Raw genomic sequence first — 25,452 nt, forward strand, 5'->3', positions numbered from 1 at the left:
GACGCCAAAGGCGCATGGAACGCTGTTACCTTCCCACCGGGGTGGTCCCTATTTTTCTACTTGCATTTTTACGTGCTTTCGAACTGCTAGGTGGGCAGAAGCTGGGACGAGTATACACACATACAAAAACACACATACACGCATAGAATTGGCTTCCAGCCATTTTAAGGTAAGGGGCATACACACGGACAGGGAGAATATCTGTGAGGTCCTTGGCGTTCTTTGAGCTTGGTTGTTTTCATTACCTACCTCGATTACCTTATCACCAAGATTAACAGCAAATCAACAGCTAAGTTGTAAACCCAACTCACTCAAGGAACTACCAAGAAGTAAAGACTTCCATCAACAATGACAGGGCAAGTTACTTTTGTGTATCAACACAGAGAGCAAACTCCATACTCTTCTAGCACTGATGATGTTACCTGGTTGGGTCATGAAAGGTCTGCAAGAAAACCATCAAGCTCAGAGAGCACCAAGGACCTCACAGTCCTTCTCCTCTTCCCCTTCCACTCCGTAAATCCCATTCCCTTCTAGCACTGATGATGTTGCCTAGTTGGGTCATGAAAGGTCTGCAAGAAAACCACCAAGCTCAAAGGACCCCACAGACCTTCTCCTCCTTCTCCATGAACCCCACATTCCCTTCTAGCACTGATGATGTACCCTAGTTGGGTCATGAAAGATCTGCAAAAAACCCACCAAGCTCAAAGAGCACCAAGGACCCCACAGTCCTCCTCCTCCTCTCCATAAATCCCACTCATCACCCCCTCCCACAGTAACGAAGAGGGCACCCAACACATTTTTTTAGAAAAAAAACCCACTGATGGGGAACTGGTTCCTCTCTGAACTGCCCCAATTGACACTCCGGGGATAAAACAAGCCAACAAGCCAGCATGTTATCAAAGTTATATTATACTTTCATAAACCTACCTTTGAGCTGTCATTAGCCTCTTTCTGAAGGAAGAACTGTTTCTTAAATTCGTAGTAGGCATTGTACTGATGCCACGGCTGCAGAAATTCAAATCTGATAAGAGAAGAGACAAAAATGTGGATAGTTGTCAACTGTCAAAGCATTCGAGATAACCCAGGAGTAAACACAGTAAACAGTGGTCTATAGTAAATGGTGGTTTATCTTACACTATCTACAATATCATATACCAGGAATAATATACATAAACGTACCAATACAGAAGGATCTCTTAACACACCAGAGTTACAGCAGGAAACGGAAGAGAAAGAACATATCAGCAGAAGTTCTCTTTTATACAAAGGCTCTTAAAGAGACACAGACCCTGCTGAGTCATTCCCATCATTACATCTTACATAAGCTGGTTAGCTGTTAAATCATTACCTTAACATCAACTTATGACCACAGATTGGACTGGACTGTTGGTCCTTAAGTTAGTCCTTACGGTCTTAGGTTGTGCTGGACAATTTTCAGGGAGGTGGATTAAGTGATCCACTACCAGTAAAGTGAATCCAGCTATGCCATGAGCATTTTAAGCTGCAAATTACAATCCTAGGATGTGCTGGCGAATGTGATTGTTGTAAGTGCAGATACAGGTTATAAGTCACTTCCCCCCCAAGGCCGTTGTAACTTTGAATCATTGTAAGTTGAAAGTTGAGAACTACTTATGATACAGGCAGCTCTCGACTTACAACAGTTCATTAGTGACTGTTAAAAAATTACGACACTGAAAAAAAGTGACTTTTCACACTTTTGGGGAATCGGGGAAGCCTGATTCACTTAGCAGCCGTATTACTAATCTAACAACTGCAGTATTCACTTAACAGCTGTGGCGAGAAACATCGCAAAATGAGGCAAAATCCACTTAACAAATGCCTCACTTAACGTCAGAAATTTTGGACTCATATTAGTAAATGGAGGGCTACCTCTGTGAGGGAGATGGATAATTTAAAAAGATGATACAGAAGTCAGTGTGGGGAAAATACATGCGCACAAACCACCGTCCCTCAAGTCGTGGCTCTAATTTATTATTTCCTCACCTAAGGAACAAAAGCTGCTATTTGATATTTGGAGAATAATAAACTACAACCCAAGGGCCATATATGCCTGGAAGCCAAGTTTCAAGATTCTTTGGCAGTAACGTTTTATCGTTAACTTCCAGAAGTTTTTTGAATTTTAATGTGAGGAACTACAGTAGACTCCTATGGTTTGGGTTTTTTTTTTCTTTTTCTGACAAGACTGTCAATAAGCGGGCGGAACAAAGCTACTTGCTTGCAGGGTTATTGTAAAACAAAATTAAGAGCGAAGTCTCCCCTACTCACCTCGGATCATTCTTGGCACGAACGCTGGTCTCAAATTTAATCCCATTTCTTGCAACGTACTCAGCTAGCTTGTCAATTACAGGTTGGATATCTGGAGGTGGAGGAATGACAGCAACCACTGGTGGAATTGAGCTGGGAAATGTCAAGAGTTGTAAGATTTACACAGTAAGATTTACACAGGCAGAGAACACAATCTATTAAAGGGGGGGAGGGGAGAAGGAGCTCATTTTTTAAGACATCACATGACTGAGGGCTAAACAGGGAAAAGCCAGGTATTTCAATAGCATCAGGGGAGGAAAAAAAAAAGGGAAATGCAGATCAAATGTCCAGGCAGGTTTTTAAAAATTTTAGACGTTCGACTAAGATGAGGATGAATCTGAATGATTCATTCTGGCAATTCTGGAGATTCTGCAATTGTTTGAAGCAGGATGGTCAGCAGCGAGAGAAAAGAAGGGGCTTGGGAATAATTTTGTATGCAGAGCTTCTGTCAGACAATAGGTACTTATTGAAATTCTTTACGTATTCTAGAGAGCTAAGATCCTGCTTTAATTGCATGCTGTTCTTTTGGAACAGGTTCTTTTATGGGAGAGATACACACCCACACACAATTATTTTCATTACGAGAAACTCTAGCGCGATATTCATTTCAAATATTTATGTTGTGCAACTAAAAAGAAATGCTAGCAGTACAATCAACCGCAGAAACCACGTTATTCGATTTTTATCCCACCTTTATTACTTTATAAGTTACTCAAGGCAGCAAACATACATGATACTTAATCCTTCCTTACAACAACAGCCATGTGAGGTGGATTGGACTGAGAGAGGGGGACTGGCCTGGAGTCGCCCAGCTGGCTTTCATGGCTAAGGCAGGACTAGAACTCTCAATCTCTTGGTGATTGGTCCAAAGTCACCCAGCTGGCTTTCATGGCTAAGGCGGGACTAGAATTCCCAATCTCCTGGTGATTGCTCCAAAGTCACCCAGCTGGCTTTCATGACTAAGGCAGGACTAGAACTCCCAATCTCCTGGTGATTGGTCCAAAGTCACCCAGCTGGCTTTCATGGCTAAGGCAGGACTAGAACTCCCAATCTCCTGGTGATTGGTCCAAAGTCACTCACTTGGTTTTTCATGCCTAAGATGGGTCACCATCTCCTGGTCACTGGCCCAAGTTACCCAGCTGGCTTTCATGACTAAGGTAGAACTAGAATTCACTGTCTCCTGGTTTCTAGGCCAGCATGTTAACCACTAGACCAAATTGGCTCTCAAAAATGAAAAGAAAAAAAAAGATGGACACTACGTCCTCATGTGGGACACTAGAATAAAATTAGCATCATCAAGCTTTAATATGGCCAACAGAATATCCTCTCCAGAACGTCAACTTGGGAAGACCCATCTGGAAGTGGGTGGTTCATTAAACAGAAATTAAATAGGCTTCTTGCACATTATCAGCCTGCAGAGGGCTGGCAGGGGAGGACAGCAGATTATTTTTAGTGAAAAGATTAATTGCTGACCAAGAAGACCATCAAAAAAATGACAAAAAGCCTTTATCATGCATTTAACAAACCTAGACCAGACAAACATGTCGGCTCTTTTGCGCTCTGTCTAAAGCTCTGACAATTTTAGGATGCAATGAGACACCCTTTTATTTGAGCTGCCTTTTTAATTATGAACATTTAATCACTTTAACATATGCAATGGTCCACTGCCTGGTAACTGGGAAGCCTCCTTGCCAAAGCCTGGTCTGAAAAACCAGCCCAGCCACTTGGAATTGCTGTGAGGCTGCTGACACTATGACAACACGCAGGACCCAGGTTTATATAAATGCAAAAGAAGGAAGGAAGGAAGGAAGGAAGGAAGGAAGGAAGGAAGGAAGGAAGGAAGGAAGGAAGGAAGGAAGGAAGGAAGGAAGGCAAACTGATTTCTGATGCTTGTAGAAAAACCCTCTGATGGAAAAAAAAAGCCAAGTACCTACTGCTATCAAGTCAATATTATCTGAGCACCAATGAATTATTGAGTCTAACCAACAAGTTATTCTCCTTAGCTTGGGTTGACTTTCAGCAGTGGGTTCTCCCTACCGTTAGGAAAAGATGTTCTGTTAAACAGGCAGGTTGTTAGTTACACAATCCACTCAACAAAACCCCTGCTCTACTACACAGGCCAGCATAAAATGTGATACCTTGCTGAAGTGCTTGTGCCAGGTAATGCGCCACTTGTCTCTTCACTTGCTTCGGAAGAAGGTGGGGGTGTCGTGCCGGGAGGCGGAGGTGCTGTGATCGTGGCTACGCCGGTAGTGCTTGACACCGTCACCCCAGCTGGCAGGGCGTTGTAATAAGTAGCCATGTCAATCCCTGGTGGCGGTGGGGCGAGGCAGTATGATCCATCAGGCAACATGTAGTAACTGTAGTACATGGCTGCCATGGCTGTTATATATAAAAAATATATACATATTAGATGATCAGAATTTTGACCAGCCTGGACAGAAAAGGCCAACTCAAACAGCAGCATGGATCCTTGCCCCAACCCCTATAGCTCTGCACACAGCTGCAACATGCCTACAACACTGCTTAGATTCAACTAGGAAGCTTACTAATATGTGGGCTCCTTGGTGCTCTGTGAGCTTGCTTGTTTTCTTGCAGACGTTTCATGACTCAACTAGGTAACATCATCAGTGCTAGAAGGGAGTGGAATTTATGGAGGGGAGGGAGGGAGGAAGGACGGACTAACTGACTATGGGGTTCTAGGTACACTCTGAGTTTGCTTGTTTTCTTGCAGACATTTCATTACCCAAACTAGGTAACATCATCAGTGCTAGAAGGGAGTGGAATTTATGGAGGGGAGGGAGGGAGGAAGGACGGACTAACTGACTATGGGGTTCTAGGTACACTCTGAGTTTGCTTGTTTTCTTGCAGACGTTTCATTACTCAAACTAGGTAACATCATCGGTGCTAGAAGGAAGTGGAATTTATGGAGGGGAGGGAGGGAGGAAGGACGGACTAACTGACTATGGGGTTCTAGGTACACTCTGAGTTTGCTTGTTTTCTTGCAGACGTTTCATTACTCAAACTAGGTAACATCATCGGTGCTAGAAGGAAGTGGAATTTATGGAGGGAGGGAGGAAGAAAGGAAGGTCTATGGGTCCTTGGGGCTCTCTGAACTTGTGTTCTTGCAGACGTTTCATCACCCAAACTAGGTAACATCATCAGTGCTAAAAGGGAGTGGGGTTTACGGAGAGGAAGAGGACTGTGGGGTCCTTAGTGCTCTCTGAAGTGAATCACTGCAGTTCTTAAGTTAGCAACAGATAAGTCAATCTGGCTTCCCCATTGACTTTGCTTGTCAGAAGGTCACAAAAAGTGTTCACATGATCTGGGAGAACTGCAGCCCTCATAAATAAGGATCGGTTGCCAAGTGTCTGAATGTTCATCAGATGAGCATGGGGATGCCACAAAGGTGGTAGGGGTGAAAAGCGGTCATTAAGTCCCTTTTTTTTTAATGCCACCGTAACTTTGAACAGTCACTGAATGAACTGCTGCACGTTGAGGCCTACTTCTACACACAGGAACGTCAAGATGTGAATCTGAATGAAAGAGCTAAAACGCGTAACGGAAAAGTAGAAATCTGGGGGTCACCTAGGATACGGAGAGTCTACAACAAAGGAGAAATCTACAGGTGGGTGACAGGTGCACATTATGTTCCATTAAATGCTAATAACGGTGGAATCACATATGAGTTTGGGGGGAAATTGTGCGCCGTTATGAATAAAGCCAATCCAGGGAGAGAGGGGAAAAAACCCTTATGTGACATCGATGGATGGGGCAGGAATGAGATGAGAGAGTATAAAGTGGTGAATGGGCTATTTGGATCCCGAGAGATTATGATGATTATCTGCTTAGAAAATGGAGTGCTTGTTTGGGAAACACGTCTATTTGAATGGACACACGGCGAAGGGACGGACGGATATAAGCCTGAAAGTAGAGCTGTTTATGACAAAAGGCTGACACTGGTGAACAATACGGGACTGAACAGAAGTATCAGGATGAGAAATAGAAAATGTTTATGAAATAAAAGTAGAATTTACTTATATAGGTATTATGTGTATTTTAAATGTGATAATTTTTGTCTATTGAAATAAGGGAAATTTGGGTTATGGATGCTATTAAGGATGTTAGTGGCTAAACTTGAATACTATAACCAAAGCTAAAAATTAGGTAAAATTTTAAAAACAGGACATGGATATGTATAATCAAAAACAGACTGAGAAATGTTTTAACTGAGCATGTTATTGTTAGAATTTTACTAGTTCAAGCATGTTATATTAAATTTTAAGGGAAACAGAGAAGGATTTTTTTTGATAATGTAACCTGAGATATGTATAAAAACTTTGTTATTGAACTTTTAATTACCCACTCACCATGATGCTTTCTAAATGTTTGGATGTTAAATTGGAAAACTAATAAAACTTGTTATATATATATATATATATATATATATATATATATATATATATATATATATATATATATATATGGATCCTTGGTTTTTCGGGTTTTTCCCCGCGTAGAACTAAAGGTGTAGGCGCAACGTTTCGACGAAATCCCATCCGTCATCATCAGGCTAGTGGTTTCTGCTTCCTTCTTCTGGGAGAAGTATGTGGCTGTTTGTTTTTCTTTTTTAAACTGCCAGAGGGGGTGTGTTCTGTGAGTGGAAGTGTGCTGATTGGGTGGGGATTATGTGTGTTCTGATTGGATGGGAGTGTGTTTTGAATGGTGGGGGTGTTCTGATTGGGTGGGGGTGTGTTTTGAGTGGATGGGCTGGTCTCAGCTGCCAGCCTTAGACCTGAGCTGGTGAGTTGTGCTGTTTTTGTTTGCCTTCGTGTTTGTGGTGGTGCCATGTTTTTAAAAAAGAAAAACAAACAGCCACATACTTCTCCCAGAAGAAGGAAGCAGAAACCACTAGCCTGATGATGACGGATGGGATTTCGTCGAAACGTTGCGCCTACACCTTTAGTTCTACGCGGGGAAAAACCCGAAAAACCAAGGATCCACATACAGGCACCCGCGAAAACCTCAGAAAACAAATATATATATATATATATATATATATATATATATATATATATATATATATATATATATATATATATATATATATACATACACACACACACACACACACATATACATACACACACACACACACACACACACATATATATATATATATACATACATATATGTGTGTGTGTGTGTCAAACATTTGACACATATCTTCCCTTGCAGAAAGCTAACAGAGGGAGAGAGATCCTGTGGCTCAAGAGGTAAATAACACTGCCTAATATGCAATCAGCCCAGGTTCGAATCTCAGAAGGGTATGGCTGACTGATGAAGACTAAAGAGTCAGAAATGCATCTCAGTCTCCTTTAATTCTTTGTTAGTAATTTACACACACACACACACACACACACACACACATATATATGTATGTATGTATGTATGTATGTATGTATGTATGTATGTATGTTCTGAATGTTGCACAGGTAGTCCTAGAGTTACGACCATAACCAAGGCCAACATTTCTGTTGCTATGCGAGACATTTGTTAAGTGAGCGTTGCCCCATTTTAGGACCTTCCTTGCCACAGCTGTTAAAGTGATTCCCTGCAGTTTTTAAGTTAGTTAAACTGGTTGTTAAGTGAATCTGGCTTCCCCATGGACTTGGCTGGTCAGAAGGTCGCAAGAGGGGATCACATGACCCCAGGGACACTGCAACCGTCATAAATATGAGTCAGTTGCCAAGTGGCCGAATTTCAATCACATGACCATGGGGAGGCTGCAATGTCCGCAAGTGTGAAAAACGGTCATGTCCCTTTTTTTCCCCCCAGGGCCGGTTGTCACTTTGAACGGTCACTAAATGAGCCGGGAATCGACACAGGTGAAAAGCAAAAAGGTGGTAGAAAAACTACCACCAATGGCAATTAAACCAACGGCAAAGTGAGAATATACACACCCTACACACACACACACACACACACACACACACACACACACACACACACACACACATTACAGGTGGTCCTTGGCTTATGACCACAACCGATCCCAAAATTTGTGTTGCTAAGTGAGACATCTATTAAGTGAGTCTTGCCCCCTTTTATGATCATTCTTGCCACAGCTGTTAGGTGAATCGTTGCAGCTGGTAAGTGAATCTGGTTTATCCGTGGACTTCGCTTGCCAGAAGGTCGCAAACAGTGACCGCGGCACACTGCAGCCGTCATAAATATGAGTCAGCGGCCAAGCCTCTGAAATTTTGATCAGGTGACCGCGGGGATGCTGCAACGGCGTAAGGGCGGAGAAACGGTTGTAAGTCAGGTTTTTTTCAGTGCCGTTGCAACTTTGAACTTTGAACTGTTGCAAGTTAAGGGCTACCTGTACAGAACAGATTACACGCCCAACAGAATGAATGGAAAATGGATATAATAAAGCGGGAAATGCTGCTTGCATATTCCAAAAACTAACTTAAACAGCATTTTAAAATTATTATTATTATTATTAGATTTATATACCGCCCTTTCCCGAAGGACTCAGGGCGGTTTACAGGGCATTTAAAAAACAGTCAAAACAAACCTTAAAACAAATTAAAAGAAATTAAATAGAACCCTGAGAAAATTAAAACCCAGTTAAAATTACAATTAAAAATATTCTCAGCCTGGGCCAGAGAGCTCGAAGAGCCAGGTCTTCAGGTCCCGGCGGAAAGAACGGAGGGTGGGGGCAGTCCTAAGCTCCGCAGGCAGCTGGTTCCACAGGGCAGGCGCACCCACTGAGAAGGCCCTACCCCTTGGCGTTACCCGCCGGCAGTCTTTAACCGGCGGCACCCTGAGGAGACCCTCCCTGTGGGAGCGCACTGGACGAAGGGAACCTGATGCCGGCAGCAGGTGTTCCCTCAAATATCCCGGGCCCTCGCCATTTAGGGCTTTATAGGTCATCACCAGCACCTTGAATCTCACCCGAAGGGCAACCGGAAGCCAATGCAGCTCGCGGAGTAGAGGTGTTACTAAAATGTTAAAAAGGCTGCACAAACTCCCCCCTTTCAAAAAAAAGTGCAACCCTCCCCCACCCCCGAAGGACGTTTCAGAAAGTCATGCAAATGGAAACTACCCGATTGCTGTCAAAGGCTGGCGTGAATAAAAAAATCTCTGTGGTTTGCAAGCATTTCATTATTTTATCAATACCAGAACATGCGTTGCAGGAATCCCAATTTAAAACAGCTCAGCAGTTTAAAGAATAATCACCTTGCATTCGTGTGTGTGGTGGGGAGCCTGCATAATTCATGTGTTTCAAAGGCGCTGTGATAAATCATCAGCCTGTTTGGGCGGAGAGCTTTTTAAGGCAGTTATTTTATTAAATGCACAGGTATGAATCCTTCACTTGTGAAATACCAGCTGACCCAACCGCTAATAACAGAGCTGCTTTAATTTTACAGACAGAATCCTAGGGGTTACTGAAGCCATCTGCTCAGTGCAAGGCTCCGAATCAAAATGTATCCCAAGAGAACAGCTGCTTTAATTCTTAATTTTAGAGTTCTCTGCCAGCCTTCCTGAATTATTTAGAAAAACAGGATGGAGACGTGTCTGAAAATGACAGACAACAAGACCCAGGACTGTAATTAATTATAATATTTCATTAATAAAACAGACCTGGTGCTTCCTGCAATGGCTTAACCACAAAATAATTCTAGCCCAGTGTTTTAAGCTTAAAGGGAGAAATTCTATGATAAGATACATCTCTTAAGATGCACAACACACCTCTAAATAAAAATAGTCGTGGCATGTAAGGGGGGGGGAAAGAGCATCATAAAAGCAAAGCTTGGAATGAGAACAAGTCTGTACCTATTAAAAACAAGAAGGTAAGCCATTTACAAGCCCAGCTTAGACCTAAATGAGCTTCGCAAGTCTCTAAAAACAAGGCATTTTATAGAGTTGTGGTAATGCTTTTCTGCAGTAGAAAACCCCTGGTTCTGCTGTGGCAGTGGTTAAAAAAAACCAGTTATCTTATAGCAGCTGGACTGAAATAAAAGATAGAAACCCTGCAATTATGAGGAAAGTTTCTTGTATCTTGGAACAAAATGCTGGGGGGAAAATTGCAACTTGCAAACCTAGAATTACTGTTTGGGGAGGAGATGGACTGTTTTTTTTAAAAAAAACAAAATGTACGGTTGCCCTAGACCTACAATCATGACATGAGTCCAGAATTTCCATGGCTTAAGCAAGCCAGTTGTTATACGAGTCACGGGCCAATTTCATGACTTTTTGTGCCACGGTTATTAAGTGAATCGCTGCAGCCGTTAAATGAATCAGGTGGCTATTAAGTGACATTGGTTCCCCCCATTGACTTGGCCTGTTGGAAGCCAGCTGGGAAAGCCACAAATGGTGATCACGTGACTGCACCCCCCACCCGATGCTTCAACCGTCGTACATGCACGGTGATCGACAAGGGTTCACGTGACTGTGGGGAATGCTACGATGGTCGTAAATGCGAGGACCAGTCTTAAAAGTCACTTTTTCCAGTGCTGTTGTAAGATTGTAAGCCGAGGACTGGGGGGGGGTTTTACATCTTTTTTGAGGGGGATAAATTTACATGTCAACCCCCAAAGAACGTCAGAGAATGGTCCAAACAAAGGATGGCCTTTATTTTGTGACCAAATATGCAGAAAGGTCCATTTAAGACCGAACAATCTGTTTTGAGGTTCTGTCTCTTTGACGTCTTACAATTCAGCTGACACGATCCGCGCTATCTTTGCGGCCATAAAGAGTATTTCTTTCTTTCTTTCTTTTAACAGAAATCCAGAATGGTGCCTTTTTGTATGCTGTGGGTTGCCTAAATTCCAAATGATTAACGCTATGTGCTGCAGCGTGTGTGTGTGTGTGTGTGTGTGCGCGCGCGCGAAACTACTTGGCAATTCTCGCTTGGCTCAAAATGTGCCTTTGTAATTTTATTCTCCACACTAACAATATTTACTTTGACACCTACGAGAACAATTCTAGCAGCTAATGTACTCTGCATTCAAAACTGCTGAAACTTAAAAAGGAGGAAGAAAAAAGAACAGCACAGTGGTTAAAAAAAAAAAGCTTGTACATATAAAGTGATCTCGATAAACTGCCATCACACTGATGTCAAGATAACGCAGATTTTTTTTAATGCTTTTTTTGGGGGAGGGGGGAAAGGGGGGGACAGATTTTAAACTGCATTCCACTGAGCTCTTCAAAGCTACACGGCTAATCCTCTGGCTTTCCCTTTCCTTAAGTGTCTCTTTAAGAATTTCAAACTTAGGAGGAAGCGGCACTCAGCCAATTACCAAGATCTGGTTGGAGCATCTTTCGAGAAGACCAGAGTTTTCCTCGACTTACAACAATTCATTTAATGACTGTTTGAAACTGGAAGGGACCTCAACGGGTTGCTCACCTCATTCCCTCTGGCTGGATAAGAAAAACCACATGCTTTAATTTTGCTGAGGTGAGGCCATCAACCTTGAGTTTCCAGGTACATACAGGTAGTCCTTGAGTTACAGCAGTTCATTTAGCGACCATTCAGAATTACAACAGCACCGAGAAAAAAAAAGGGACTCAGGACTTGTTTTTCACACTTAAGCAGCATTCTCAGGCTCATGTGATCAAATTTTAGACGCTTGGCAGCCGACTCACATTTATGACGGTTGCAGTGGCCCGGGGTCATGTGATCATTCTGCTTTTGAGACCTGCTGACAAGCAAAGTCAATGCGGAAGTCAGATCTGTTTAACAACCGTGTTGTTAACTTAACACCTTCAGGGATTCCCTTAACAACTGTGGCAAGAAAGCTAATAAAAAGGTAAAGGTTCCCCCGCACACGCGTCCTAGTCGTTTCCGACTCTGGGGGCCGGTGGTCATCTCCGTTTCAAAGCCGAAGAGCCAGCGCTTGTCTGAGGACGTCTCAGTGGTCATGTGGCCGGCATGACTAGACGCCAAAGGCACATGGAACGCTGTTACCTTCCCACCGTAGTGGTCCCTATTTTTCTACTTGCATTTTTTACGTGCTTTCGAACTGCTAGGTTGGCAGAAGCTGGGACGAGTAACAGGCGCTCACTCTGCTACGCGGCACTCGGGATTCGACCCGCCAAACTGCTGACCTTCTGATCGACAAGCTCAGCGTCCCAACCCACTGAGCCACCGCGTCCCTTTTAAGAAAGCTAATAAAACGGGGCAAAATTCACTTAGCAACGATCTCGTTTAGCAAGAGAAACTTTGGACTCAGCTGTGCTTTTTAAGCTGAGGGCTGCACAAAGTGTCTTGCTACGTGGCCAAATTATCCACCGAATTCAGAATTTCTCTTCTGACAAGCTTCAGCCCTTGAGAGTCTCTGCAGAGTTAGTGGATCAACTCGAGGAAGTTGTGCCCCGATGCATTATTCATTATTTGCTATTAATAGCAAGGAAGGAGAAAAGCCATCGGTAAAATGCAGCATCCCAAGTGAGACGTTTTCTTTAATTCCTTTAATTTCTTTCCAGGCAGCCCAACGCCAAATTGGCTCTCTGGGTGGTTGAAAAAACAGAATTTAAAATTTAAGAACTGAAGAAAACGGAAGGCAAAAACTTAGAAGGCTGAAACAAAACAAGACTGATTTATACTGTGCTGTTCGTGGTTCTTGGTGGATGGGCTGTACAGAGCTTAATAGTGATGCTCAGGATTTTAAAATGCTGTATTTTCACAGTCAATTCATTATATTTATTTATTTATTTATTTATTTATTTATTTATTTATTTATTTATTTAGTTAGTTAGTTAGTTAGTTAGTTAGTTAGTTAGTTAGTTTTATATACCGCCCTATTCCCGAAAGACTCAGGGCGGTTTACAGGGCAAAGTTTAAAAACAATATAAAAGTTAAAATAGAAATAGAATTAAAATAAATTAAATTAATTACTAGCCCAACAAATTAAAACAAAGTTTAAAACTTAAAACCCCCCAGTCCAGGCCAGATAGATCAAAGAGCCAAGTTTTCAGGTCCCGACGAAATGAACGAAGGTCGGGGGCGGTCCGGAATTCCACAGGTAGGTCATTCCATAGGGCAGGCGTGCCCACAGAGAACGCCCTCACTCTGGGGATCACCCACCGGCACTCCCTGACCGGTGGCACCCTAAGGAGGCCCTCCCTATGGGAGCGCACAGGACGATGGGAAGTTGATGCGGGCAGCAGGTGTTCCCTTAGATAGTCCGGGCCCATGCCATTTAGGGCTTTATAGGTCATCACCAGCACCTTGAATCTCACCCGGAGGGCAACCGGAAGCCAATGCAGCTCGCGGAGAAGAGGCGTTACACGGGAGTATCGGGAGACTCCCATCACAACTCGCGCGGCTGCATTCTGCACCAGCTGAAGCCTCCGAGTGGTCCTCAACGACAGCCCCATGTAGAGAGCGTTGCAGTAGTCTAACCGGTAGGTCATGAGCGCATTATATACTGGAAAATTGATAACCTCTATGATATTTGTAAATATATCGGTATATATTTCTTATTCATCAGAATCATGCTCCTTTATCCTCCCCTTTTGGTCCGGTCCTTTACCTGTTTAGATATTTTCTTTAAAATGTCAAACAGAAACACGCAAATCGATAAAGAAACAAAGCAGAAGAGTGGTAAAGCTGTCCTTGCTCAAACGATGCTAGCCCCCCAAATACTACAGATTGTTCAGAGTTCAGGTGTACAAGTCAATTTCATACGGACAAGCCTACATCTGTAGAGGTCTGACACATTTCCGAAAACAATTTTAAAACGCCACCAAAAAATGTTGTGTATATTTTTTTAAAGGGTAGGACAAATATGGCGCAGAACACAATTTGGCTGATAAGCTTTTTACCGAGCAACATCGTATTTGGGTTCTAACTTGCAAGCAGAATCACAAATCCAACACAAATGGTTACGAACCTACTTATTTTCAAGGCTCCAAGGTCTAGTTTTAAAAAGAAAGATGTCTACACCTGGGCCAGAGAGTGACAACCTGGCTGGAAAAACAGATCTGCTGCTGAAAAATCCTGCATCCTGAAATCTGTTTGCGGGGTCTACAATTTTACAAGTCTGGATGTCTTCAACACTAGAGCTGCGGGCACGATGAAATAAAATATACCCATACAGTTCATCAACATTCCACAAGTGTCAGGTTCTCCACGGGCATTTGATTGACAGGGAGAGCAGTTCTGATCCAGGCCAGCAGAAAAGGCAAAGAAGAGCTCAAAGGGGGAAAAAAAAGAAGAAAAATTGGGTATTCTGGGGAATAGCAAGAACTTTTGAATTTTTAATAGTGAAGCCAGACATAGAAGGACTCCTACAAGCCCATGATCTTTATAGGCACTTTGAAAGTTGAATATTATGGTGTCACAGTGACACCATAGTGTTAGACTGACAACTGGGTGGATTGTGGCTGAAGTCCATCCTCAGCCGTGGAACCTCTCTTGTTGACTTGGACCCAATCCTATTCTCTTCACCTAAGTTCTAGTATGGCCAAGTGAGTAAAGTGATGGACAACAGAGGAGGAGCATCTAAGCTGACATTTACTCTCAGCCACAGAAGCTCAGAGTGAGCCTGGAACAGTCACACTTTTCAGCCAAACCCTTGACAGAGATAAAATAAGACACTAGAGTCAACAAAAAGATTGGACAACCCTTCGCTTGGGATGGCATGAGGACTCTTGGCAAAGGGCCTAAAAGACTTCCAAGGTCCCTTCCAACTCTGTGATTCCAATTTCTTCTTCAAGTCCCTTAAAGTATATTGAAAGGACTATAAAGTGCCTAAGAAATGGAGAAGGACCAAAGTGTGCAATGCTCAGTGGATCAAGTTTCCATAGCTCTTGACAAAATCTTCTTGCAGAGGAACGACGTCAGAAACGGAGGATCTCTGCCTTGAAATTCAGTTTCTAGAGAAGGGATCGCTGCCTTTTTACGGTTGTTGTTAGTTGCAAAGTCGTGTCCGACCCATCGCGACCCCATGGACAACGTTCCTCTCCAGGCCTTCCTGTCCTCTACCATCTTCTGCAGTCCCTTTAAGCTCACGCCTCCTGCTTCAGTGACTCCATCCAGCCACCTCATTCTCTGTCGTCCCATTCTTCTCTTGCCACCAACTTTTTCCCAGCATTAGGGTCTTCTCCAGTGAGTCCTTCCTTCTCATTAGGTGGCCAAAACTTTGTGAGTTTCAACTTCAGGATCTGGTCTTCTAAAAAGCAGTCAGTGTTGATCTCCTCTAGGACTGACCGGTTTGATCACCTCACAGTCCAAGGGACTTGCAGGAGTCTCCTCCAGCACCATAGTTCAAAGGCCTCAATTCTTTGGCGCTCAGCCTTTCTTATGGTCCAACTTTCAGAGCCATACATTGCAACTGGGAAAACCACAGCCTTGACTATATGCACTTTTGTTGGCAGGGTGATGTCTCTGCTTTTTAGTGTGCTGTCTAGATTTGCCATGGCTTTCTTTCCCAGGAGCAAGCATCTTTAAATTTCCTAGCTGCAGTCCTTTCTACGGTAGACAGTATCAAGCTTTTTTCCATTTGTCTATAGAGATTCTCAGTCATCCAGGTCATGGTTGTCCCAAAAGTGCTTTTTGCAAGGGGCAAATGGACTTTTTTTTTAAAAAACCCCACTTTTGGGATTATTTCATTATTAAATGTATGTGCCGCCCCTCTCGCCGATAAGGAACAAGCAGTTGGAATAACATAAGGCAGCTTCCTGTGGAAAAGAATTGTATGGCCACTCCAGATATCCCTGCTTGCATGTTCTGCCACTAAACAAAATTCAGAACGTTTGGAAATAATCACCCAGACAAAAATGACATCTCAAGTCTGCTGGCAAGGCTCTTCCTTTCAATCCCAAGATTGTGAGAAGAAAATGTAACTATTGCAAATGCAATAGTTATGGGGTTTTAAGTTATGGGTAATTTTCTACAGCACTTTTAAGTAATTCTCTCTCTTTTTGCAAGACCTCGTTTTCTTATTAAGATGACTACTTGGTGATTAGCATCACGCCTTTTGCTCAGCTGGCCTTTAACTCATTTTAATATTTAATGTGCAATAAATGACTCAGTTGATAAATTCATCCGGTGTTGCACAGCAGATAAAACTTAACAATGACCACCGTGACGAATGTCCTTTTGAGAAAGTTATGCAACTCCCCCCCTTTATAATAGTGTTACTTATTTGCAGTTAAGAAATATGAAGTAGTAATAAACAAAACAAAACAAATAAGTTTTCAAAAGGATAAGCCTCCAGGAAATCATCAATCAATGCTTTGCTCTCAAAACATAAATCGTTATATACTGATTATATTTAAAATTCTTTCTGAGCTTTTAAAAGACAAAAATCTAGATGCTAGAAATCCAATTATCTCAGTACACAATGACTTCTTCTTTTATGCAGATCATTTCATCAGATCAACTATCTTTTGGATATTCACCAGGAGTTTAATTTGCTCGAGCAAAACTTGGCCTGGAATGCAAAGTGCGAAACGCTACCCTTTTTCCTTCTGAGTGAGGAAGTATCTCCAACGCAGCTAATTTCATGCAGAAAAATGAACGATTGGGCTAGGGAAAGCATAAAAATTAAGGCACTCCTTCAAACAAACTATTTATCCAGGATGAGACAATATTTACAATAAGTTAATTAAGAAAAACTTTTGCTGCTAGAAGCACAAGAACAAATTAAAGGATGGATGCAATGGAAGCCAACACAAGGAAAAAAGAACGAATTGATTCTTCCCTCATCTGCATTTAGCCAGGACTGATTCTTTGCTTCGCGTTGTACGCGGCACCTTGGTGCTCAGCTGCTTTGAAACTCATCAAAATTGGTACTCAATGCATTTTGACATGCAAATTTTGTCCCGATAATCATTGTTTGTTTGGTACTCAATGCACAAGCTAGAACTTGCTGGTGTCTGCAGCTTTGTGACTCATTACATTATTTTTTGTGGGAAAAATTTGTTCGGTACTCATAGGTCTTGGTGTTCATCGCGCGTCCCAGAACCAATTACCAATGAGGACCGAGATACCACTGTATTTTGAACTATTATTTTGAAAATCACGCTCGTGAGCTTTGTCGGTTTGACGTTGGAAAAGGGAGAACCAATGTAAGAGAAATTGCCATCCAGCTACATGCTCCTGTTGAGTCTGTTCACCTCACGTGTATAAATCAAATTCTTTACGATCAGAGATCAACGATAAAAACAACCCAATAAAATAAAATAAAATAAAAACCCCTGTGTGAAACAAACAGTCATTTCCAGCACTGTGCTCATAATACCTAGTCACTTAAAAAAAAAAAAAAACTTGGCCATCGCTGGCCAGGTATGTAACGTTCTACGGTGTTCTTTGTGACAGCAATGAAGAACGCTGATTTGATTTCTCACTGAAACCAGTCATTTTTTTAAAAAAAAAAACAAAACCCTATTCATGGCATGCTGTTAAGAGTCTGCCATTCTGCACCATCCTATCTTTGGTCTTCTAATTACAGATCAGGACCTCCTTTTTAAGGAAGAACAGTGCTGTATTTCTGAAGTGAATGAAGCAGCTTTGATTTGTTTGTTTTTTTCCCCTTTTCCCCTACAGTGGAGAAATATAGCTAAATTAACATTTTCCCAGACGCGTATGTTTTGATGATGGGTGTCTGTAGTTTCTGCCTTCCGTTCAATCTCTTTGAGGCATTGTAACAAGCCAGGAAAAATAAAAAGAAGTTTTTACTCAAATGAAAGGTTAACTGCTATGTTCCACACCAAGAAGGAGCTAGCTCCAGTTTAAATGCAGCTAGGATGATTTCTGGTTTTTAAATCAGAATGACTGCGGTTCCACAGATACTGCGTTGAGAAAGCAAGAATTTAAACCTTCCGAGGTCTCGGTTTCTCTGATGCTAACCTAGACTAATGGGAAGTTGTCGCATCTCGCATATCGAGAGGGGAAGTATGAAAAATATTACCAACCATGCCCTCTGATGCTCCATTTGTGTAAACTGATGCATGGCACGCGGCTTCAAAAATGAAACCGTCTCCATTAATTTGATTCCCTTCCACTCTGCTCTTTGGAGTTTAGGATATCAATATTGCACAATCAATCTTCCCTCCCCCCGTCTAATGAAACAGGCAGCCCGATGATGGGAAAAGAATAAAAATACATCATTGGGGGGGGGGGGGACTTGTCGCTAGGCGAGAAAGACGGGTCATTTTTCCTGCAGCGGGACTATCAACTCTGAAGCCACAGGCTTCATTGTTCAGCCCAACCTGCCTGGGAAAAGATGGGATGGCATTAAACAGCATATTCTCAAGCCACAAAGATATGTTCTTTGATGTGTGTGTGTGTGTGTGGGGGAGAGATGACTCCAATCCAGAAAATATCATCTTTTAGGGCAGGGGTCCCCAATCCCTGGGCTGTGACCTGGTACCAGGCTGCGGTCTCTTGGGAATCGGGCTTCACAAGCGTCGGGTGAGTGCACAAAACTCCCATTTGTGCAAGCTCAGCCGCCAAGCTGCATTTGTGCAAGTGCCCCTATTGTTTGCGTGGAACCATCCGCTCTCAACCCCCCACCCCGCTGCTGCTCCTCCCCCCAAGCTGGAAAGGTTGGGGACTGCAGTTTTAAAGATAAAGGTGAAGGTTCCCCCGCACATGCGTGCTATTCGTTTCCAACTCTAGGAGCCGGTGCTCATCTCTGTTTCAAAGCTGAAGAGCCAGCGCTTGTCCGAGGACGTCTCCGTGGTCATGTGGCCGGCATGACTAGACGCCAAAGGCGCACGGAACGCTGTTACCTTCCCACCGTAGTGGTTCCTATTTTTCTACTTGCATTTTTTACATGCTTTCGAACTGCTAGGTTGGCAGAAGCTGGGACGAGTAACAAGCGCTCACTCTGTTACGTGGCACTCGGGATTCGACCTGCCAAACTGCCTATCATTTGATTGACAAGCTCAGTGTCCTAACCCACTGAGCCACCACGTCCCTTACAGTTTTAGAGCATACTAAATTAACCCAGAGGTCTGAGGCCATGCACTCTGACATGCTGTTGTTCCAATGATACCCTCCACACACACTTTTGACCCAAAATCTGAATCCAGGGAAAGTACAGGTAGTCCTTGAATTACGACATCAATTGAGCCCAACATTTCTGTTGCTAAGCGAGACGCGTGTAAACTGAGTTTTGCCCCATTTTACGATCTTTCCGGCCACAGCGATGCAGTTGTGAAATTAGTGACGCAGTTGTTAAGTGGCTTCCCCAATGACTTTGCTTGTCAGACGTTCACAAAAGGGGGGATGGCATGACCCCGGGACGTTGCAACCGTCATAAATAGGAGTCAGTTGCCAAGCGTCTGAATTTGGATCGCGTGACCCTAGGGGGACGCCACAACAGTTGTCAAGTGTGAAGAACAGTCGTTAAGTCACTTTTTTCAGGGGCCGTTGTAACTTCGAACGGCCACGAACCAGACAGTTGGAAGTTGGAAGACTACCTGCATTTTCAAGAGTTTGCAAGCATCTTTTACACACGCAGGCCAGAAGAACTAAGAACGAGAGGTGGAGTTGCTTCTCAACGGCTGCCTTTGTGTCATTTACCTACAGACAGATTCTTGCCAGATTAAAGCAATTATCAGCATCACTAAAGAGCTGCTCCGTGAATTGCTGCTAGGGAGGATCCCTCTTTGCCCCCTTCCTGCCTATCTGATATTCCAAGCTCTGCTGTCTCTTTGCCCTCCGGAAAGGAACCCTTCCATCCTGCAACCCCAGACAATATTCCACTACAAAAATGCACTAATTCGTCTATTAAAATAAGATCTCTCGTCACCTCCTTAACCCTAGATCTGCTAACGTGCTCCCAGATGCCACTAATTTAACTGAAGTTCCAAATACCCGATTCATTTTATACCCGTGTAAGCTCAAATTACTTATTGGTATCTCCACAATAATGAGATTGTTTTCTATTGGCACTAAGATTGGACCTTACTAGCACAGATGCCCTTGTTCTTTCTAGTTAGATAACTCTGAGCTGCAGATAGCAAATGACAGAATCATACTCTCTTTCCTGAAACTGGCAGCTTGTGTTCAGTGTCTAAATGTGTGGTGGAAAAAAATGGCTAATGGCACAAGCCTGCAACCAAGTTGGCAAGAAGCACATCTACCAAAGGCTACCCAATAACCATCACAATTGTCTCTTTGAGCCCATTATAAGTAGCAACTTCCTCCCAGTTTTAATTCTCTTATATCAAGCATGTACTTACGATCAGAAGAATATTCTACTTGGGACGACTGAGCGGCTGTTCCTTCACCCGCCTGAGAAACAGCGAGGTTGTCGGCTTGAGCTTTGCGAACGAGGGCTGCCAACGGGTGATCGGGATCCACCACCTTCAGAGGCTACAAGAGGCAAACACAAGGAACATCACCATGGCTGAACGCCCTCACACTGACTGCCCAGCATCAAATGATCATCCCTGTGGTTCAGAAAAACATCACCAGTTCTTCAACCACACTGGCCAGGATGATTCAAACTGCTTGCTGGAGATAGGATTTAATTATTTATCTGACTTACATCCCGCCTTCATTACTTCTGTAAATAACTCAAGGTAGTGAACACATCTAATACTCCTCCCTCCTTCTATTTTCCCTGCAACAACAACCCTGTGAGGTGGGTGAGACTGATTCAAAGTCACCCAGCTGACTTTCATGCCTAAATTGGGACTATAACTCACCATCTCCTAGAGACTGGCCCAGAGTCACCCAGCTGACTTTCTTGCCTAAGATGGGACTATAACTCACCATCTCCTGGAGACTGGCCCAAAGTCATCTAGCTGGTTTTTTTTTTCTTCTTTTGCCTAAGACGAGACTAGAACTCACAGTCTCCTGGTTTCTAGGCCAGCATCTTAACTACTGTACCAAACTGGCTCTTTATCCTAGGATTATTAGGAGGGACGATGTTTTATAATTTTTACCAACAGAAGAGAACTTTCTTTGTAACTGTTAACTTTTATTGTGCTTTTGCCCATCAAAAAGAGGTGGGGAAAACGTTGACTTGTCTCTCCTCCCTGAAAGAAACAGGGCTGACAGCAGAGAAACCCCATCAGAGAAAGCAGCTGCCACCAAGACAGAGGCGGAGGGAGGAAGGGAAATCACAAAGGTTTTTTTGCTAGGAGACAAGAGGCGGGAAAAAAAAACCTCACTCCGTATGGTGTGCAAAACCAGAAGGGCATTATCTAGCACACAGGTCTGCAACCCGCGGCTCCGGAGCCGCATGCAGCTCTTTTAGCCGACTCCTGCGGCTCCCAGTCCTCTGCCATGTGCAGTCCCCCCCAAAAAAGTGAGACTAAAAAAGTTCAACCAATCAATTCAAATATGCAGGGTAGGTGCATATCTCGCCTTGGCTCCACTCTTCAAACCCTGTTCTGCGCATGTGCGCATGTACGCGCAAGGGCACACATTTTTTGCGGCTCCCAGCTTTTCCTTTTGTGAGGGAACCGGTTCCGAGTGGCTCTTTCACTGTTTCAGGTTGCTGACCCCTGGTCTAGCATTACCGTGTTTCCCCCAAAATAAGATCCAACTGGAAAATAAGCCCTAGCGTGATTTTTCAAGATGCTCGTAATATAAGCCCCACCCCCAAAATAAGCCCCAGTTAAGATGGTCAGCCAGACGGACGCATTCAGTACTATATTTCCACAAAAGTAAAATCCAACCAGAAAATAAGCCCTGATGGGTCTTTTGGAGAAAAAATTAGTATAAGACCTGGTCTTATTTGGGGGGGACACACGGTAGTAACCTGGCAGAATAGGGGGAAAATGGGGGGGGAAGGGAAGGGTAGGGAGGGATTTTTTGCACAGGAATTTAACAGCAGTTTAAAACTCCAAGAGACCGATGTTTTCTGCTCAGAGAAAAATTATTTATTTATTGATTGATTGATTAAATTTCTATACCGCCCTTTTCCCGAAGGACTCAGGGCGGTGTACAGGGCAATAAAAGCATTACATACAAAAGTTAAAATAAAATAAAATTAATTATGCCCTAACAATAATTAAAAATACCCCAAACCCTTAAACCAGGCCAGCCTGTTCAAATAAATAGGTTTTCAGATCACGGCGGAAAGAGCGAAGGTCGGGAGCCATCTGGAGCTCAACCGGTAATTGATTCCAAAGGGCTGGCGCGCCCACAGAGAATGCTCTCCCCCTGGGGGCCGGAAGCCGACACTCTGACCGACGGCACTCTGAGGAGGCCCTCCCTGTGGGAGCGCACTGGACGAAGGGAAGTTGATGCTGGCAGCAGGTGCTCCCTAAGATAATCCGGACCCAAGCCATTTAGGGATTTATAGGTCATCACCAGCACCTTGAATCTCACCCGGAGGGCAACCGGAAGCCAATGCAGCTCGTGGAGCAGAGGTGTTATATGGGAGTATCAGGAGACCCCCATCACAACTCGCGCGGCCGCATTCTGCACCAGCTGAAGCCTCCGAGTGGTCCTCAAGGGCAGCCCCATGTAGAGAGCGTTGCAGTAGTCTATACGAGAGGTCACGAGCGCATGAGTGACTGTACGCAGGGCATTCCGGTCTAGATAGGGTCGCAACTGGCGCACCAGGCGAACCTGGGCAAAAGCCCCCCCTGGTCACGGCCCCTACATGGTCTTCCAAACTGAGCTGTGAATCCAGGAGGACACCCAAATGGATATTGCTTTAGAAAAAGTTCGAACCGGCTGCATTTACCTTCATCAGCTCTTCTAGCCTGCTCTGTTTCTTAGAAGCGAAAAGGCTGGGGTGCAGATAATTGCCTTCATTGTCGTCATCATCATCGTCGTCACCAGATTCCGTTGCATCTGCCGAGGGAAGAACAGAAATGACGAGACTTTATTATTTTTTTTTATAAAAAGGGCAGTATGAACAGAGCGCCACGTCGGGACAGCCGTTATCAGGAGGACGCTGAAAGGAAGGGGTCAGAAGCCCAAGCCAAGCCAAACTGCATGGCTGAAGCTTTTCCATACCATGAAGGGCGCCACGTTCGCAGGATTTGGTTAAAAAGCTGCTATGGCTATTGACCGTGTGATTTTTTTCAGAACGCTGGGAGACGCTGCAAATGATGTTGCCTTGAAGGTATCTATGCTTCTTGGGCAAGCTCACCCGTGCACGGCAGCACCCATTTCGCAAATACAGGTAGTCCTCGACAATTTTACAAGGGCTCTGGGAAAAAAGCGACTTAGGACAGTTTTTCAGGCTTGGGACCTTCTAGCATCCTTGTGGCCAAATGATCAAAATTCAAGACACTGGGCAACTGATTCATATTTGTTCCGATTCCCCCTTTTGAGACCTTCTTACCAGCAGTCAATGGAGGAAGCTGGATTCACTTAACAACTGCATCGCTGACCTAACAACCGCAGCAATCCGCTTAACAACTGTGGCGAGAAAGGTCGTAAAATGGGGGGGGCAAAACTCGCTTAACAACTGCCTTGCTTAGCAGCAGAAATTTTGGACTCCTTTGTGAGTTGGGGACTCCCTCTGCTGTGAATTCTGCCTTCCTAATGTCGTCTCCCCGACTCTCCGCTATTTTAGGAACACGAAGCGCATACAGCTAGTCTGTTGTGATTCAGGGTCAGCCTGTGGGTTCGGCAGTTGGGTCGGATGACTCAGATGAGGGGGAGGAGGGGGGTGTTGAAGAACTTGCTGATGATGGCTTTGAGGCTCCGCAGAGCCCTCAGCCAGGCCCCTCCCACCTGGTGGAGACCCAGCTGTGTGAGCCTGACAGCGTGGATGAAGATGACCCACAGCTGGCCCTGTTCAAGGACGCCCGACGCAGGAGGCAGTCAAGTAGGAGTAAACAGAGGAAGGCAATGGGGCTTCTCAGAAGGAGGGAGAGAGAAGCCACGCCCTGAACTCTTTATAAAGGACTTGTGTGGGGAGGGCTGGTTTGCTGAAAGCAACCGCTCAGATAGTGTTTCAAAGCTCCGGTATCTTGGTTCGTGTCTTGTTTGTTTTTGTAATAAATTTGGCAGATGTATTCCAGCCTCTTGCCGTCTGTAAAGGGGTTGCCTTTTCTGCAAGGCGGGTAGCAGGCTGGTACAGAACAGAGTCCTCAACTTAGGACCGGTTCCTTAGGGACTGTTTTGAAGTTACGACAAACCTATTTTAGGGCTGCTCGTGACTTGTGACGGTTGGGTTCCTTCTGCAGTCACATGATCAGACTTTGGGCCGGGCTGGGCAATACAGCTGCATTTGTAGCTGTTTGCAGGATCTTGCAGTCATGCGGCTGCATTTTATGATAGCTTTGCAGAAAACAGGCACTTCGTTTGGGGTTTTTTGTCGTCGTTTTTTTGGCAAAACTGCGCCCTACGGCGAGTCGAGAGCTGGCTTTGCGACCACTACCAAGACAATCAGCCTGCTCACGTGACCAACCCATGTTACAACCATGATGGGCAGGCTCCATCACGTTGAGGACTACCAGTATACAACAAGATTTCTTGCCTGGGATGTTTAAGCCGAATTGTTTTCTCAAAGCTACTTGTTCCTCTGAAAGAGGGAAACCATATAAATGCAAGCATAAAATGTCAGGGTTTTTGCTTTTTTTAAAAGAAAAATTGATTTAAAAAGGAACGAGTAAACGCTGCTGAAAGTTGGGTTGTGCCTGGGGAGGCCGTCATTTTGAAGCGTTTAAAACCTCTAATCCTCTCTACAGCCGTTGGAAAAACGACTTAAAACATCTGCAGCAGATATTAGGGAACCGCTTTCTCAGCTGTCAGGACGCTGGAGTGATTTAGACAGGAACGCACAAGCTTACAGCTGCCTGACACCCTGTTTCATTAAAAAAAAATCAACCACCAAAAACCCTCATCACTTACTTTTTTCCTCCTCCTTTTTCTTCTCCGTAGCATAGCGCCCTTCCTTCATGGCTTTCTGAATAAATTTGTAGTAAGGATTGAGGTAGTGATCAAACCGCAGGAAATCAAACTGGGAGTTGCGCGCCTGTTTTGCTTTCAGCATGATCTCAAATTGGGCTCCCTGCTTGCAGACAAAATTTGCGGTCCGTTCGATGATGGCGTGCATTTTGGCGGTGGGGGGCTACGGGGAGAGGGGAAAAAAAATTTACGTTCATCTTTTACAGCTGCAGTCCTTCTTTCGGTTCAGGCCCCCCTTCCCTCTCTTTTTTTTCCTTTTTCTTTTTCTCCATGCTGTG

At 44.0% G+C, this 25,452-nt stretch overlaps 1 protein-coding gene across 1 annotated transcript in view; it reads right to left on the bottom strand.

Annotated features, from left to right (window-relative positions):
* Positions 1-25,452, bottom strand: part of SFSWAP (splicing factor SWAP) — a gene marked incomplete at its 3' end in the record, with an annotated part of 125,787 nt that overhangs the window by 80,011 nt on the left and 20,324 nt on the right. The window contains exons 5-10 of the mRNA XM_083373383.1: positions 25,118-25,337; positions 22,995-23,104; positions 20,533-20,665; positions 4,464-4,707; positions 2,287-2,418; positions 928-1,021 (exon numbers count right to left, since the gene is read on the bottom strand). Coding sequence (XP_083229509.1) covers positions 928-1,021; positions 2,287-2,418; positions 4,464-4,707; positions 20,533-20,665; positions 22,995-23,104; positions 25,118-25,337 — 933 coding nt within the window. The remainder of the gene's footprint in view (positions 1-927; positions 1,022-2,286; positions 2,419-4,463; positions 4,708-20,532; positions 20,666-22,994; positions 23,105-25,117; positions 25,338-25,452) is intronic.

Source organism: Vipera ursinii (assembly GCF_947247035.1).
Source record: "Vipera ursinii genome assembly, chromosome: 14".
Lineage (NCBI taxonomy): Eukaryota > Metazoa > Chordata > Lepidosauria > Squamata > Viperidae > Vipera > Vipera ursinii.